Below are 18448 nucleotides of genomic sequence, written 5' to 3'. Positions count from 1 at the left end.
CTGATGCTTGTCTTCAAGATGGGTCGTTCCCCCAATACACCATCGCCCAGAGCTCGCACTGATGCTTGTCTTCAAGATGGGTCGTTCCCCCAGTACACCATCTCCCAGAGCTAGCACTGATGCTTGTCTTCAAGATGGGTTGTCCCCCAATACACCATCACCCAGAGCTAGCACTGATGCTTGTCTTCAAGATGGGTTGTTCCCCCAATACACCATCACCCAGAGCTGGCACTGATGCTTGTCTTCAAGATGGGTTGTTCCCCCAATACACCATCTCCCAGAGCTAGCACTGATGCTTGTCTTCAAGATGGGTCGTTCCCCCAATACACCATCACCCAGAGCTAGCACTGATGCTTGTCTTCAAGATGGGTTGTCCCCCAATACACCATCACCCAGAGCTAGCACTGATGCTTGTCTTCAAGATGGGTCGTTCCCCCAGTACACCATCACCCAGAGCTAGCTCTGACGCTTGTCTTCAAGATGGGTCGTTCCCCCAGTACACCATCGCCCAGAGCTAGCACTGACCTGTCTTCAAGATGGGTTGTTCCCCAATACACCATCAACCAGAGCTATAGCACAAGCCTCAAGTCGGCAAGCATCCAAGGAACAGGAGGATATATATAGCTCCCAGCCAAGGCAATGGCTGATATGAATTAAGTCTAGCAAATGCTTTTACTTCAATTTTGTACAGAAAGGTGTAGTGTAAATGTACATGGAGTTTTGGATAAAAGCATTTGCTAGTCTTTATTCATATCACCCATTGGTTGAAAGACAGCATGGGCTTTGCAGTACAACCTGGTTGAGAAGATGTCCTTACTCAATGCTTCGTCCATTAGTGTACGTGAACCGAGTCTGGTAAGTTGTGCCAGTGGCTGTCAGTTGGCGCCGATCCTTATCGATTAAAAGACCAAAATACAACTTTAGATTGTAAAAATGTTTGCTTTATACATAATGTTACAATTAATTACATTAAACATTTTTTACTCCTGTGGCATTTAACTTTACACAATAATAGTTACATGTACCATAGCAAAAGGACAATCAATGTCTGGTAGTGCACTGAATGTCCATAAAACCAAAAAATGATCTATTTGAAAGACTTGCTAAATCTAGAGACACAGAAACTGCAAAGGAAGCTATACTGAGAATCATTGTACCAATAGGCCTAATATTATCAGAACAAGGGGCCAACAATGTGTATGAGAAGCTATGAAAGCATCTGAATACATCCTAACATCGTAACAACTCAAAATGTTGAAGTGCATAGAGTTTGATTTGGTGCTTTGATTGTTGGTTTACCATACATTCTACCAACACCTCATTATACCCAAGTTTTCTGACACCACTTTATTAATCAGAGAGTTGGTCACTTACATTGTTTTGAACAATTGAGCCCAGGCAACTTGCTTCTCAGCCAACACAAGGAAGCAGCGTTGTCTACAATGAGTGTACACCCTCTGAGACAATCACATCTTCACGACGCGGCTGCCTGATCATGAAATCCTTATGTGCATACAATATAGTTGGAGATCATTGTTTACAAAGGCTACAGACATACACTGTAGACACCAACAAAACAACAACTATCAGTTGAAGGCATTGACTAAACATTTGCCAAAATTAACAATACATCTTGTCAGGTTATAATAGGTGGCAGAAAAAATGCAGTGCACTGTGATATGGTTTGAGAATTAGACTATAGTTCATCTGTACCCATGAGCAGAAACGGTCTCAAAGATGGTAAAGAACCTCATTTACCAACCGAGCTTACGGTGCTGGGTTTAAATTTACAAGAACCAACCGAGTCAAAGTGTTTCATAATCTATAACAACTGTACAATGGGTGTGTTCCACCATGGCAAAGTCAAGTCTTGAGGAATGTGATACATGTACAAGGACAGAACCACCATATACAAATAGAACCCAGTGAAGCAATCACAAGATTTGCACCTGTTATTAATAGTAATTATGGTCAGCAAAACCTGACTGGTTATGTACCTGTTAACAACTTCTTAGTAACCATATTAAAATAGTTAATTTGATGCATTAGACAATTCAACCATTACCCGATCCCTTTTTAGACCAATCCCTGCTACATTCATGTTCACTTGCTCAGTCATCACACACAACATCAGACTGTCCTTCCCTTAGAATTCAAAACCAAGAAACACAACTGGAAATTTTCCCTGGAAATCTACAAATGTACCCCCCCCCCTTAATATGCAACTGTCTTTTTGAGTAAAGGATTGATACTGAAGACATCCCACCTGCCTTTCTTGATGATCCCCCAAGAAACAGTCAAATCTTGAACCTGTCACTCCCCGAAACTTAACCTAAGATACTAAACTACATGTTTACAATGCAACAACGGTACAAGGGAATATAAAAATTTAAAAATGATCAAGATTTACATAAATTATACATAAATTTAATCTGAAGCTGTACAAGATTGAAAGAAATACAATATAAAATGGACAGGAATAAGTTTCTGCACCAAGACCAAGTCTTGGCAACATTATATCAGTTTGACGTGCACCTATTTCTTAGCTACATTGCTTCTATCAGTTGTGTTTATCCTGAGGAAATCAGGGGAAACTGTTCACTTATTTGGCGCTCCTCTACTTTAGGCAATGAAGGGAAACCTCTCAGAGGTTTGTGAGCTGGGCCATAGAAGAAAACATTAAACCCCGATTCCCTCAAGATCTTGGCCTATGACACAAATATTGATAAGGTTCACAGCACACGTCTCATGAGAACTTGACCCTGTTAATTTTAAGGTGACCTTCATCACCAAAGCATCAGACCCATCAAAAGGAATTTTACAGTTGAAGGATGAATAGTGAGTGGAGTATGATGTGGGTCGAAGACAAGAACCGTCTGAAATGCATGTTTTTATTATTGCTGCTAGCCCCTGACAACCACCCCCCCCCCATCTATTGTAAAGTACCAACACCTCACTCATCTTATGACAGTCAGTCAACAGTATGAAGTAAACAGTATCACAGAAAAAGATCAGAATGTTCATGGGGTTGAAATAGACAAGACAAGAGCGCAGAGAACTGCTATTGAAAACCACAAGACATAACCCTGAATCTGGAGATGCCCCCTGCAATTTTACCACAAGCAACCTGGGAATATCGAATACTTCGAAAACTACATCTAGGTTTAGAAAAGTGAGTGAAAATAGACTTCTTGGTATTGCACTTCCATTACATTTGAGCACTTGAACAAGGTGCCTCTATGCACCACATCAGCAAGCCTGTGACAGACCCTGATAGGGCGGCGTTCATATCCCTCAACCTACAGTAGACACACATCTTCCTAAGAAACCATGGAGGCAGAGAAGGACAAAAAGCTAGTCAGTCTATCAGTACAGTTACAGTCACCAACCAGGTTATGCTGCTGTCCACCCAAATCTAGCAACTCAATTAGTCAAGGGTCAATTATTATTTGTGGTTCTAAAGAAGTAAGTTTTCACTAGGGAAATCCTAAACTTTCTACAAACTTCTCTCCAATTTAAACACAGGATTTAAATAAATGAGTCTTCACTTAAGAACCCCTAAACTTCCTACAGATTTAGCACAACGATTTCTCTCTCACTCTCCAGGCATAGATAAGTTCAGCTGAATATGACGGAGCAGATGCCTCGTGATATGATCTCATCCTTCCGATTCCATCCGTCCCAACCCTCCACAGACATGAATGGCACTCCAGGCAGAACATTGCCTAAGATATCAACAGCTTGCGGACATTTTCGTAGACAACATAACCTATACTGACTGCTGGTGCAACCTTCATGAAGTTTGGTGCAATGCCCCGATAGAGGCCTAAAGGTCCTTCTGTTTTTATGATATTTTTGGCTAGAGCCACGAAACTGTCCTTCCGGCCGGGCTCTGGAAGAGATAGGAAGATGATGTGAGATCTTGAGCAAGGAGAAGTAATTTCGCATGAACATACAGGAAACTTTCGACAAAAGTTCAAAATCTGTTGGCCCATGGTCTGGGCCACTGATCTCAAACTGGTCAAGTCAAGGGTGATAATTCAACTATTGGTCGATGTTTTGAACCACTTATTTATCACACTTATGATGAACTAGGTTGCAACATTGCGGGAAGTAAATAAGTTGAGGAATGTCACTACTCTGTACTTACTGGCTGCTTGGGCCTGAAGCTTGGTCCTGACGAGAGCTAGCGGGTAGCTCGCTAACTGACCACATGTACTGCTCGTCGTTCCGCAGGCTAATAGCACCAAGATGCCGGGATCGGCATTGTCGGGATGTGAATTGATGTATTTATTTTTGAGAGTCTGAAATGAAAGAAATGGGAAATGTGAGGCAAAAGAAGAAAACGGAGTAAAAGGATGACGTTTATTACGGGGAAACTTGCGGTCATTTCATTTTATAAGGTAAGAGGTTGTCACGATACAACGGCTCTCGAAAGTATCGTGGCCTTAAAAGAATCCACAAAACACTAGAAATCGAATAGAAATAATTTAATGAACACAACTTGAGAATGTATAGAGAAATTTACAGAAGTTTGGAGAGAAGAAAATCTACGTGTTCACTGGTTGAGAGATGGCGGCGCTTGACCTAGAACAGTGGTGCCATCTGCCCGAAGTGAATCACACTCGTCACAACCAGAGAGACAAGACTAAACGGAGACAAGGACAGAGAGACAAGACGAAACGGAGACAAAGACAAACCAGCCTCGTCACAGAGGTCAACAAAAGGTGCTATGGTACCTGCTAGAAGCGACAAGATTCAGTCATTTACAGTAGCCAATGCAGTCGTGACCATGCGACATGAGCTACCTGTTTCAAAATAACCTGTATCAATTGAACTTACTTCATAAATAGCCAGATCTATCCCAGCATATGGAATAATTCCCAGAATGTTTGGCACATATCCCCTGTAGAAGCTTGCCATACCCTCAGTAGCATAGATCTTCTTCCCACAGTCCCATATACTTGAGTACTGCCCAGTTTTTCTCAGTGCCAGCCTGGTTTTTAACATCTGAAATGCGGATGAGAGATGATGAGTTTGACTGTCATTTCGACCATTTCATATACTCTTTCACAATCATATTTGAAGAGGTCAAAGTGGAGTTTGTGCCAGAAAATAATGGAAGTAGAGTGAACGCAGTATCATGGTAGCTCCACTGAATGTACACAATGGTTTTCTGTCCTTTACACAGACACGAGCAGCACACTCTGTCAAAGGAATCAACGTGGCAGCTTTACTCAGGCTGGTATTCATTCAGCCTGCTTTGAGATCTCCCCAGTACCACCAGCATGTCTGTGAACAGCCAAACCTACCTCCATTGGGTAGATGGTTGTCTGTGATATGACACCAGCGGCTGACCCGGCACAGAAGCGCTCCCACACCTTGATATCACGGTTCTCACCACCCTTGATTGCTCGTTTCAACTGAAATACACAAGAGTTAAGTTTAATTGATGATATATCAGTTTAAACCGGAGAGATACTAGATTATAAGAGTAGATTTGTTGTGGGCGAGCACACAGTAGATCCTTCTGCCCCTGGTCATATTGTAGTTTCATGTCATGTGTTACAGTGAGGGTCAATCCTGCACCATAGCCCTCCCTGACCATCAGAGACCTGTACTAACAGCCATCACCACCTTGTCTACCAGAACGGACAAAGGGCTCAGTTTTCACTAACACGGCATTTAGGTCTTAACCATGGGACTTTTTGGCTTAGGGCCTCTGTCATTCTCCTCTTCTTAGCAGTAGATTTGATGCATTACATTTGATGGTTGGAGAGAACCTGGCATCAGCCTACTGCCAAAGTTAGCAAACTGTTTACCTGCTCATAAGCCATAAACTTCAACGCTGTTTCCGGTGCTATCTTGATCACATTAATGCCGTTGCCTCGCCACAGAGATTTCACGCCTCCCTCCTTGAGCATCGACTTGAAGCCAGTCACGATACCAAGGTTATTGGTTTTGGATGCATGAACCTGGAAGAACACAAACAGATGAATTCATAAACTCAAGGTCAAAAGATTGTCTCTGTCTAACTTATGAGGGCTACTGGCTCATGCCAGATGGACAGACTTACATCCAAGCAGCAAGAAGAAGGGACTTGAGGAACCGACATCACTCACCTGTAGTAATACTTTCAACCGGTCGAGCGGAGCTGTACACGTCCTGGAGACAGCGCCTGCGGCTCCACCAGACACCAGCTGGCGCCACCACATCCCCGATTGAATCTCTTCCTCCGAGAAGTCATCTGGCACGATGCTGTTCTCACCGATGTCTATGATCTGCAAGAGGAGATTTGTAAAATGTACAAGAAGGAAATGGGATTTGTACTGAAATCTACACTACTTTGGTGAGTGGTTAGATGCTCGAGGTACATGTTGATGAAAATAACATTGTCAGAGTAGACAATGATGTTGTCCTTTGTTGATATTGGCCAACTCATGCCCGGGACTACATCTTATCAGGCCTATATTTATGGCTACATGAATCATTACTTTTGAAGGGCCCATGACTGTGAACAGATGACTTCAGAATTCCCAAAACATAGGCCACTAATAAAGACCTTGATTATCTAACCACTTTGACCAAATATTACAATTGCGGCACAATAGAACACCAACCCACGCAGGATACATGCTTCAATATTTCATGTTTCACATCATAACAATTTATCACACTGTACGCGTAGGAAGGACTACAGTATGGTTGTAGGCTTGGGTAGTAGGGGTGGGGGGGGGGTCTATTTTGTGACATGTAAACCGATATATACCAATATGAATCACCACCACAATTGTATTTAACCAACTGGAACAATCAGGACCCACACATGCCACAGCCAATCAACTGTGACAGCTTGCTATGGTCTTATCAACACAAATGCCTGAACTCAAATGAACTTTCAAGCCATTAGCATGACTGGGGTTGTCCTCAGTTCAATAGGTGCATAGAAACTCTGGACTTATAAGGTTACTCTTGAGGACAATCAATATCCTTATCCTTCACTTGTCAAGCCACTGCTTTTAGCTTTGGGGAATAGCATAGCATTAGCTTCTCTAGTAATCTGCTCATAAGATCAGGCAGTAGGCCAATGAAGACACACTGAACATAAAGCCTGGGCAAACCAACTCTTGGTCTCTCAGTATGTTTTTGGCCAACCTGGTTGTAAATCAGGAGGGAGTTTACAATCCCCTATCACAGCCCAGAAAAGGTTATCAACTGAAAGAACCAGTGCCATTGGTCAATGGATTAATATCGTTGAATGTGATCAAACTTCGTCATTTCTGATCAGAGATTGTAATTTGGATTTTGGATTATTTATCTCTTGTTCAAGTAGAAGCATATGCTTGTGGATCAATATGACCATGAGATCCCTCATATGATGATAATGGCCCCCCATGTGACATATCTGGCCGACAGGCATAGCATATTGTGAGAGTAGAGACCCGCGAAATACAGTAGGCCCACTTGCCACCTCGTTTTTGAACATAAAAGGTTGATTGGGAGAAATGAGATCATACTTGTACAGTAGAACCTCCCTTAACGGACACCTCTCTATTAAGGACACCCTCTCTATCAAGGACACTAGTTTTGATCCCAAAATGGTTGTTTCTATTCAATTTGACCTCTCTAATCAGGACACCTCTCTATTAGGGACAGCAATTGCCAGTCCCTAGGGTGTCCTTAATAGAGAGGTTCTACTGTACTTAATGATGATGATTCAGTCATGTCAAAGAGAGGAAGCAGTGCACCTTGATGGGCCACCATGATTCAGCCACCCCCTCAGAGTCAGAGCTATTAGAGACAAAAACAGTTAAATAGCATTGCCATTGGTCACACAAGGTCGAGTTAATGCTGAAGGGTGGAAAAAAGAAACAGAATCCCTGACTACGTGAGACTGCCGGCTCTATCCACTGATTGATAGATTATCATCAACAATAACGGTACCCTCATGAGGAACCGTAGACAACAGTGTCGCTAGATCAATACCAGCAAGCCGCCATTACTGCTGACTGCTGAGAGAGAGCCGTGGAAAATTCCACCTGCATAATTCATGCGGCCCTTCACACTCCCACACAGCTGTGCCTGAATGTGTCTTTCCAAGAACTGTCATGGTTTATTGGTATACAAAAACTATACAGCGTTCATGGTGTAGGGCCAACTTATTGATTATGTTGGATCATCGTGATGACACGAGTGTTCTCACCGGTGAACCACTGTTGGGCTCAAAATCTCAAAGAAATTGATGAAGAAACCTACCTTAAAACAATTGATAAGGTCATGATACCAGAAGTAATTCTTATGGTACCATTGGATGGCAATCGCCAGAGGTTGTATAGGCTGGTGGAGGTGAAAATTATAGTCTTGTTCTAACGTATTAGCCATGGTCAGCTTATCCAGTGGGACATTGACTAAATTTGAAATAAATCCTAGATTCTCCGACGTCAACTGGTCATGCCAGTTACCAGTTATAGTCCTAGCTTCAGTTTTGCTATCGACACACTTTGATATCGGGAATCACACCAGTATTGCTCAACTCCAATTGAGGAAGTGATTGATAGTTAAGGACAGTCTGACAGTCCCAATGAAATATGGCCACAGTACTCCTTGTCAAAGGGCTCACTCAATCCCCAGTCAAGGTATGTTTGGTTCCTTCAAGAAAACTCCTGGATTGAATCTAAAAGTCTGTCAAAAGGTAACTTTGCCAGAAAATAAACTCTGATGTTATAAAATGTGTATGTACGCGTTGATCTTCACAACATTCAGTCAGAACTAGCCGGCTTCTAGCTAGCACGAGTCTTTTAATATTACCATATCTGATTCACAGAACAAGGTCCATATAAGGCACAGCTGACTATGACGATTGACGGTTGAAAAGCAGACAGCTGGAAAAATTAAGTTAATAGGCTGTCTCACTTAATAATGGCACCCCCACTGTGAGATTAACAGGAAGAAAGGATGTTTGTACATGGCCAGCATACTTGGAATACTTCCATTGTACACAGTCCTTAAGCAAGGATTTCCATACTTTAAAACAAGGGACTCTCACAATCTGTATAAAGGACCATTGAACCATTTCACACAAGCGACCAACAAGATTCAACCGCAGAGGAACTTGTTTTGACCTGAATTTGTTGAACAGATCAGAGGGTGTAAGTTCAACTAATGCAAGAGCAGACTTGACATCACTCAATCAAAGGTTCTCCCATGATTGGCTGATCGGTTCATGATATCACGTATTGCGTCTGAGTGGGATTTTCCAATTGTTGTCTATTAATAGCAAGTTTCACCAATAGGAAGAGAATTTCCTCCTTCACGGTCATCAAAGTACAGGGTGACTAATGACTACAAGAATCTGTGAATACCTTTGATAAACGAATAGCTGTGAAACATGAAATATTGACTGTTGATGGAAAAGAATGAGACATTGGTTCATTTTTGATTCTGCACAATGTACTGGCTTGAGATGAATACGGGGGGGGGGGGGGGGGAAGGGGTTGACTGTCCCCGTCGTCCCAGATATCACCAAAATCATTAAACTTCACTTTTCAGCTTCAAATGTGATATTTAGTCCATTGTCAATTGAACATAAACAAATTCGCCACCTTTTCTTGTTTACATGATTCACTTTTCACTGTTTTTCAAAGATGAACAGATCACTTTTGGAACTTTCTCATTCTTTTCCATGATCCTCTAACTATTGGTAATGAAGCAATCTAACAAACCAAATCATGCCATTAATGCTGAACATTATGTCACCAAGATACCTACCTCATACCTCTCATGATTAAAATCACTATTATGATTCTATCGCATCACAAGTGACAGGAATTAGTTGAACAAAATCTCATAAAAAATACAGAAAAGTACAAAAAAATCTTCAAAGGCGTGAAATAATTCTGAGATGAAATGAAGATATAATCTAAATTGAAGCTTGTAAACTGTTGGATGCATTATGAGTCTCATCTCTTGGTGCATGAGGCAGCCCAAATATCACTTCGGCGCGCTGGAGTCCACGGCACAGCGACCCAATTAAAGTTTTTCTTGAAATGAAATTTGAGCTCCCTCCTTTGTCAAGAGAAGGAATGAAATCAGATCATCACTCGTGAACGGTCCACACTCATCACTCAAGCATGTGCACACATTCGGTGGGTGACAGAGGCTGCAGGTGCCAACAGAATCAGGCAAAGGGCCAAGGTTTTTGCAGTAAAGTCTAACCCCCATGACATATTGGAAACCAGAGTCAAAGATATACGCACCAAAGTCTCAACAAGGCAGAGTTTCTTTCTTGACTGTCATCACAGAAGTTTCCCTCAACCTAATACACTTTCTTTTAAAATCAGGTTTTGAAGTGTTGCCAAGAGACACCTCGGCCATGACCCTTCCCCAACTCAACCTAGACATACCTTGACCTTAGCTAATGACCTTGACCCCATCCCCGCATCCTGTCGGCATCCCAGGTCGAGTGATAGGACGGGAAGCCGCGTAGATAAACGTAACAATGACAAACATAACATTACAACAGGAAAACCACCTTACTATTGAATGCGTCCAATAATGTACTATGTCATGTATATCTGAGCTCGGATGTAATAAGAGATAGTCTCGCCACTCTGTCCAGTCTACTTTTAACGTCTTATCACGATCCATTCTAGAATGAGAAACCCACGAGGGTTACACGTTAGTTGAAAGAAGCACTATAGGGGGCACTCTAGGCAGCCCAAGGTTTCGAATCGGTTTTGGATGTCGTTGTTGGATTCCGGCACCCCTGGTGGTGAGGGTTCAAACCATTTCAAGTCACTTTTCATGGTGACATTGAAGTCCCTATCAAAGGTGTCAGACGGTTGGATTCACCTCAGAGAATTGCAGGGACTGAAATCATGTTAGATGACATGTTGCGCCCTCTTTCAATCCACCTTTCATGGAACAGTACACAACCGAACAACAGCACAAGAGGTGATCTTTAGCGAAGAGATAGCAAAGCATGGGATGGCTGATAGGAGGCGCTAGGAGATGATGGAACGATGGATCATCGTTAAGGCACATATATATTAGTTGCAGCGTTAAATTTCATTATATAAAGCAAAGTGGTATAGAAGAGATGCTGTGATGATGATGATGATGATGATGATGATGATAAAGTGTAACACATCAGTAAAGTGTCCCCTCCCCAGGCAATGTTAAATCAGCATGTCCGTGCTAGGCATTGCGATTCAAATTGGAGGTCTACTGTAGCCACACCGTGAATGATAAAAGTGCATATAATGGGCCTATTCTAACAGTAATAGGCCTACAGGAAACCAATCTAACTACGGTGATAACATACGTGTAATCCGTCAGTGATGGTACTGTTCAATAGAACCTCGTCCGTTAGGATGTGTGGTTCCTCATTGTAAACACTTCCCTCCAGGATGGACAAGTTCGTTGGTATCTCAAGGAGACAGTACTGCATCCTACATCATGGCAAGGGCCACACGCCTTATACAACTGCTTTCACCAGTTTGGATTCTGTGTCTGACAGGTTGTGTTTAGTCAAAACAGACAGGCCTAGATACCAGCTGGCTTGACTTCATTAACAGGTAGCTCGATCTCAATGACCTGGGCCTTCACCTCGTGTGTTCACATTAGCTCTGAACTTCTACATGTAGACTAAAGTGGGCCAACTCCAACAAAAGCATAGCAAGTATTTCTTAGTATACGACTATGCTAATGCTATAGGTCTTTACCAATACATACATATGCTTTCCATTGGAAAAACTTCTTTTCAATGGCTGACCAATCAAGCGAGACACTTTATACATTTTTCTACCCTTCGACAAAGCTTTATTCATTTTCAATGAGAGGAATTCATAGATGACGTTCTATCAAATTATAAAACATTGCTCATCATACCAGGGCCTATCATGGAGAATATCAGATCGAGAGCGTTAGGGAAGGGTGCAGTTTCATAATTCATGTCCTCAGATTGAAGTCACGATGGTTGTCTGTTTCATTCATGGATCTGGGTCAATTTAGTTAAGTAGGTCTACATCTAATGTACCGAGTGTTATCCTGGGGCATTGCCTGTGATGTGCTGCCCTCTTTCGAATCTTGGACAAACCAAGGGTGTGTTGTGGCCGAGTGTCAGTGCAGTAATCTCACTGATGTGTAAGAGGGGTCTTGATTTGAAATGGAAGTGCCTGATAAAGATGAAAGGAAATGTGATAGGCGATAATGAGAGAAGAGGATGGAGGCAAAAGCGTGAAGAATAGAGACCAGAAAAGTATTCTACGGGAATGGTGACACATGACTGGACAGTGGCGACATCAAGTAGAACAAAAGTGAACTTGCCACTTGATTTCAAGAGCGAAAACCACATATCACACAGAACTGAGTTGTCTTGAGAAGTACAAGACAGAGAATTTGAATGAAGAAGGGGACCTCCAACATTTTTTTGAAATTTTCCAATGTGGAGGAAATTAGAACTTGAATGGACTTCTTGAGGCTTTCAAATGATCACCTCCTATCATTGTCATGCTAATCCAGCATGGGCAGGGTGTATTTCAATGTGTTCAGGACTCCTCAGCTCTGGGTGAAATATAACTTAAAGTTAAAATCCACCCACCCAAAATTAAAATAGTCATGAAAGATGATGAAAAAAGTTGTTCAGGATGGGCACATCTTGCATAAGACCACCATAACTTGAGTGTTTGTATGTATTTTAAAGGTAGGGTGAGACAATTATAGCCCCAGCACACAACAGGTGGTGCAGATCAATGCACACGGAGGCCTAACTATACCACCTCACATCTTAGTGTCCGGTTGTTAGCACATCATGCTGACATGTTGTTACATGTACATTGATGTACATAAACACAACACATCAACATGATGTTATATAAAGCTAACATGCTTTCTAACAACCAGGCCCTGAAGTTTACACTGTACATGTACACAAGTATATGTACTCAACAAGTTAAAGGGGTTATATAATATATTACCGATGGTAGAATGTCACTGCAAACAGTAGAAAAAGAAACAGGCAGTTCAAAAAACACTTCTCAATCTGGCGCATATGTGAATTTTTCATTGTGTGTTTGTACGTACAGCTAAAACAAAGTACAAACTAAGAAGTTCGAAAGGAAACACACTGTTGAATGACTTACACACAAAAATCATTAGCTATAAAATGGCCCAAACCAAACAAAACATGAGCTTCAGGCAAAAAAGCCAAAATTTATCAATTGCAACACTTCCAAAATACGCACCATGCCAGATGAAAAATTGTAAGTGTCGCCAACCTTTAAGGACTAAAGTGAGGTCTAGAATGCGAGGATGGAGAATGATAGGTTTTACAGAGAAAATAAGGGAGGTTGAACCTCTGTCTAATAGTCGCATTCTGGGAAGCCCTTGTATTTTTGAGAACCTTTTTTCCTGAAATTGTTCAACTCACTGTACTGTCCTTAAAGGTACTTGTTAAACCCTGCCTATTTCTTTCTTATTCAGCCATTAAAGACTAAGGGCGAATCAGATTTTGGATTGTAATACTAAAACAAAGAAATGGTTGCCTCTTTGACACCAATTTCCCAGCTGCGAATGTCGTGCATGAGTCGAGGACACCTTGCAATGGGGAGGCGTTGCAGTATGTCCAGTATTCACCAGTGAAATGGCAGAGACATCCTGCTTGTTTTCAAGTCCAGAGCCCTCAGTCTTTAACAGTAGCAAACCCATTATGATGTTGTAAATGGACAAAGCGATGGCTTACTGAGGCGCGACGCCAGAACTTGAAAATGTCGGTGATCTTAGTACTACCACAGAGCAGTAAGAACTGACGCCACTCATCCCATTCAATAGTTAGGTTGCCATCCTTGTCCATGCTGAAATCATAAACACCGCTTTTAACATTCTGATCGAGGACGAAATAACTATAACAGGGTTATAAACGACGAGGCCACGCCACGGTACTGAAATCAACAACTATATCAGAATCATGTGCGTAAAATAATCTAGAGTTGCTTTTTGAGAGTCTCATGTAAAGCTGAAGTTCTGACTCCTAGTTCCACCTGAAATACAAGCAGGGTTAACAACCACTTGGTCTAATAGTATCATGGAGGAAAGAAACATAAAGCGAACCATTCCATCTCAGTTCAGTTTTCCAAAGCTGGCTTGAGCTTTGGTTGATGTCTGCTGCACTGAAAACACTATGCACACTGTCAAGTGTCATGGCTTTCAAATCATTCTCTAAGTTAATCTGGTACTTTTACTGATTATCATGAACAATCATTATGCATTTATAGTAATACAATATTTGAAGAATGACTGAGTATTACTCCACTTCAAACAAACATAACAGTGGTGTGCCTGGTTGATTGCGGTCTCCATGGATATGGCACTGCCAGTCGTGCAAAGCTTCTTGAGCCTCGTTACTAATTCATGATCAAGTAGTCAGCATGAAATCAAGCAGGACTGCATGGATGTTGGATAGAAACAGGAGATATTGGAAGGAGAATACTGCTCTTTGTGATGGTCGCTACTCAGCTGTCAAATCCCCATATCTACCTTCATGATATAAAGACAGTAGTGTACTCGCATTAGTTCTCTTGTATCAGCAGTGCTTTGATAGTGCATCACTAACGGTGGAAAAAGTCTGAATCAATTATGAATAACGAACCAATAAACCACTACAAAATCATTGCAGCAAATCAGCTGTGAATTTGCTTGTGACAGCAATTATAGCCAATACCAGCTCCATGGCACAGAGCTAGGCTGAACTGTATGGAGCAGCTCAATAGCTGTATTCACAGGCAATCATACTACGACTGGTGTTGAGAACACTGATTTAGCTTGTGTTTCCTTACAATGGCTCACGCAGACTAACAATGCTAGCATAATGTCAATCTGACATCACTCACTGAGATGGAATGGTCAACCAAAACAGAATGGAATGGTAGCAAAATGAATGGGGAAACAATGTTGACTTTGACCGTCTACCTGTAAAAAGGAGGTTTTGAGAATTATAAGGAAGGGAATCAGCCATCCCAGTGAACTACAACAAATGATGAAATGGATTTGGATGTAAATCAAATTAGTAAAATACAAAAGTATGAGAATGCAAAGATGAGATGCACTATACTACACCAGAGAAAGTGTTTTCAAAATATTCATTGAACAGTATCTGTTTTAAATTCATGCCCTCAATTATTATGGAATGTTATCAATTCAATGATGGCACTAGGTCTGACTTCTAGGTCAATAAAGATGTGGAACAAAACAGCCCAATTGACATACTGGGGAACGTGAGAATCAAACTGCTGATATACAGTATGTTGTGTTTGTGACAACCAATGAAATGGCAACAAACTAGAAGTACTCATCATAGAGACAGGATAATGGTATATCGTACATGACTTGATGAATTCTTGCTTCTGAGGCAGGATGTCATCTCATCATGTTGACAAGTCGTTTCATTTTGGGACATGAATGCACGAGTAACAACAAGACATAACCATATTTTATGTTTGATAACATATGTTTGCAAGTCTTTAGTATGAATACTTCAAGTTTGAAAGAAGATGAAACAACGGAAGCTCCAACACTTCTCATGAACTACGCAATATGAACAGCAAAACAATGTTATCAACGAACAAGATGATCAATTTTAACTAACCATGCAACTGTACGTGTAAAGTAACATTTGAATCTTACTAAGTATCCCTTGGCTCCCCCTGGTGGCCCGCTACACAAATGATGTGCCATCATCATGACAGCCAAGGGATATTACAACCAATGATGATACTCACAAATATTCTAGTTCAGATTCGCCCTTGTGGGCCAGCATTCTGGTAAAATATATTGAAAGTAAGATATTGTTGCACCCACCAGCACCATCATATTACCACGAGGGTGACTTAGAGCACCAGGTTTCAGTGGGAGTGTGAGCCACCCACAATGCTGCATCCTTCGACAAGTATGATGGACCTCCTGGTTCAGTGAGATACAAAACCAACTCCAGTATGGCAGTAAAATGTAGACAGTGGGAGTGAGAGAAGATCTTTGTAAGAGCAGTACTTTTTCATAATTTGATTGACATCCAGGTCCCAGGTACAATATGCATTATTGATGACTTGAGCTCATTTACGAGTCGTTAATTCATTATTGCGTCATGTTCTAGTTCTAGTTCACCTCGAACATCTGATCAGTATGTTACTATTCATGAATTCTAATATGGTTGGCCGAGTGCAGTAATATTATTTGACAGCAGTTGACAATCATATAACCAATTATACCAGTCTACACCTGTTAACAGTTACCAAGAAAATATTAAATCAACAGATGGTGGGGGCATATCCACCTGCTACAATCTCCAGAACGGAGGTTGCATTCGACTTTCCTGTCAGGAGCAACAAGATCTCCTCTATTATCAGGGCTTTCCAATATCTCAACTCAGTTTGCTGCTAAAACAGACTCTTGCCTGATGTAGTGATAATGCACCAAGGGCAGCCTTGTAATTTTCTGGTGCCCACTGCAGGAGCTCAACTCTCCAAACAGGCTGCTTAAAGCACGTATTCATATCATAATATCTTTCATACTCATAACCCCTCATCCAATGCATTGCAAGCAGCTAACAGGTAGTCAAACTATTCAACACATGTAGATATCATATATTACTCATATTACAAATATCAAAATAGCTGCCACAATACAATTCACCAAGCACTGCCAGAATCTCTCCAACAACACGATCAAAACAATATCTTCTACTCTAGAATTTCTCATAGTCATATCAAAAATAATTTGTGCACAGATTTGACTTTTTGCCTCCAGAAAACGTTGCCTACCTTCTCATGAGACGTTCTGCCTCTGCCGGTTCTATATTTATACCTAGCTTCTTGAGTGATTCTTTGATTTCATGAGCGTCTAAGTGACCTATAACCAAATAAGAAGATTTCATTCAAGCCCAACATAAACATGCATTAAATATTGTACTGTAGACAACTGATACTTCCAACAAGGAATTATACCATATTAGGGGCCTGTCAATGCAATTTCAAATTGAACAGCCAATGAAATTAGGAAATGTTACAAAAGAAACACCAAACCACTGCGACTTACCGTCATTATTTACATCTAACTTTGTAAACACTAACTGCAATGCCTTCTCATGCTCGACCACATAGCGTACAAACTCCCAGAAACTCAACTGTCCGTCTTTGTTGATGTCAGATTTGTCAACGATTTTCTGGAAGAATAAGAAGCACAACTCTAGATTTAGTAGTCTATAGAAAGGAATGCCATTTTTTCCTGCAAGTCCGCCAGTGACCATGTCGTCAGTGGTGGTGATAGGACACCATGATATCATACTTGCTCGTAATGTTACTAGATCGCATCAACGGGCATGGCCGGTATGGTTGGTAAGAAAGAACGTCCGAACGAGTTTACGATCCCCATTCACGGCCCAAAAAAGGTCATCGGTTGACTATAGAAGTGCCACTCCCCACTGTTCAATGGATTTATAGTTAACTTGAATGCAATCAAACTATGTCATTTCCGATGGGGGGATCGTCAATTTTAACCGGTATGATTGACTCCCGGTACAACTTTGTCTTTGACTAGCCAGGCCGGCCGGGGGTACGTCAATCATCTCATGATATGCCTACACTACAGGTTGTGTTGCAATCGTCAAACATTTAATCATTGTCCAGTTCTCTACATTGCAGATTTCCAAACAGACCCCAAGCCAGCCAACGCCCACCGAAGGCCGTTCGCTAATAATGCGAAACCACAACAAACAACAAGGCCTTTGACGGGCTTTGTGCCGTCATGCACAGCGCACATACATTGTGTACATTGAAGTACACGAAAAGTGGGCCAGGTCACCTGAGCTTGTCCGGGCACCTGTGGAACTCCAAGTTGGTGGAGTGATTTGTCGAGGTCATCAACGCTAATTTTCCCATCTTTATCAACATCTAGCCGCTCAAATAGTTTGCGCAGCCTTTCTTCCTCTTCTTTAGGGATATCAAGTTTGGTAATGGCCTGTGGTTCAGCAGTTGTTGAAGTCATCTTGCTCGCGTTTCAGCAAAAATCGCAAATCGGTTGCTTGTTGGATGATCATAAATTGGTCTCCCAATTCTGTGGTAAGTGGTAGTGTTCTTGGCGCATGCGTTGACGGACTGAGGAATTCCCGGCAGGGACTATTCTACAGACCAAAGACTTTACAGACCTTGTTTTTTGGCTCTCACTTTTTTATTAAAGGCGATTTTCATGAATTCTAAAGTGATATTAGACAAAAAACAATTTCCTCATATGCTCAGAAAACAATTTTGAAAAAAATTAATTTCATTACCTTGATTTTGAAGAAATAAGAGTCTGTAATTCTCAGAATTCTAAACAAGAAAAAACAGACCAACTTCAAAGGAAAATAAGATATTTTAAAAACATTTTTAATAAAATAAAAGATTTGAGCATTTTTGAG

General features: G+C 41.4%; 1 protein-coding gene across 2 annotated transcripts; it reads right to left on the bottom strand.

Moving 5' to 3' along the window:
* Positions 1–919: 919 nt before the first annotated feature.
* Positions 920–18081, bottom strand: LOC135501183 (calcium-binding mitochondrial carrier protein SCaMC-2-like). Of its 2 annotated transcripts, none has more exons than XM_064793090.1 (10): positions 17854–18081; positions 17089–17215; positions 16815–16902; positions 13742–13853; positions 6123–6281; positions 5823–5975; positions 5313–5423; positions 4843–5010; positions 4151–4304; positions 920–3892 (listed from the first exon to the last, which is right to left on the bottom strand). In XM_064793090.1, exons 1-10 carry the CDS (start codon positions 18034–18036, stop codon positions 3726–3728), a joined length of 1422 nt encoding a protein of 473 aa, XP_064649160.1. In that variant the 5' UTR covers positions 18037–18081; the 3' UTR covers positions 920–3725. The 2 variants fall into 2 exon arrangements, with proteins under 2 accessions (XP_064649160.1, XP_064649161.1); XM_064793091.1 differs by lacking the exon at positions 13742–13853 and adding an exon at positions 10537–10648.
* Between the last annotated feature and the right edge of the window lie 367 nt (positions 18082–18448).

Source organism: Lineus longissimus, chromosome 17, assembly GCF_910592395.1.
Source record: "Lineus longissimus chromosome 17, tnLinLong1.2, whole genome shotgun sequence".
NCBI lineage: Eukaryota > Metazoa > Nemertea > Pilidiophora > Heteronemertea > Lineidae > Lineus > Lineus longissimus.
Note: the sequence above shows the minus strand (reverse complement) of the source record. Positions and strands in the feature narration are given on the sequence as shown.

What these genes read in the sequence shown, in the direction of transcription:
- LOC135501183 (XM_064793090.1), bottom strand. Translation starts at nt 18,036, where the DNA reads ATGACTTCAACAACTGCTGAACCACAGGCCATTACCAAACTTGATATC. An exon ending in GTTAGATGTAAATAATGACG is followed by an intron (nt 16,903 to 17,088) that starts GTAAGTCGCAGT and finishes ATTTGGTTATAG; the next exon opens with GTCACTTAGACGCTCATGAA. An exon ending in CAACCATCTACCCAATGGAG is followed by an intron (nt 5,011 to 5,312) that starts GTAGGTTTGGCT and finishes TCCGCATTTCAG; the next exon opens with ATGTTAAAAACCAGGCTGGC.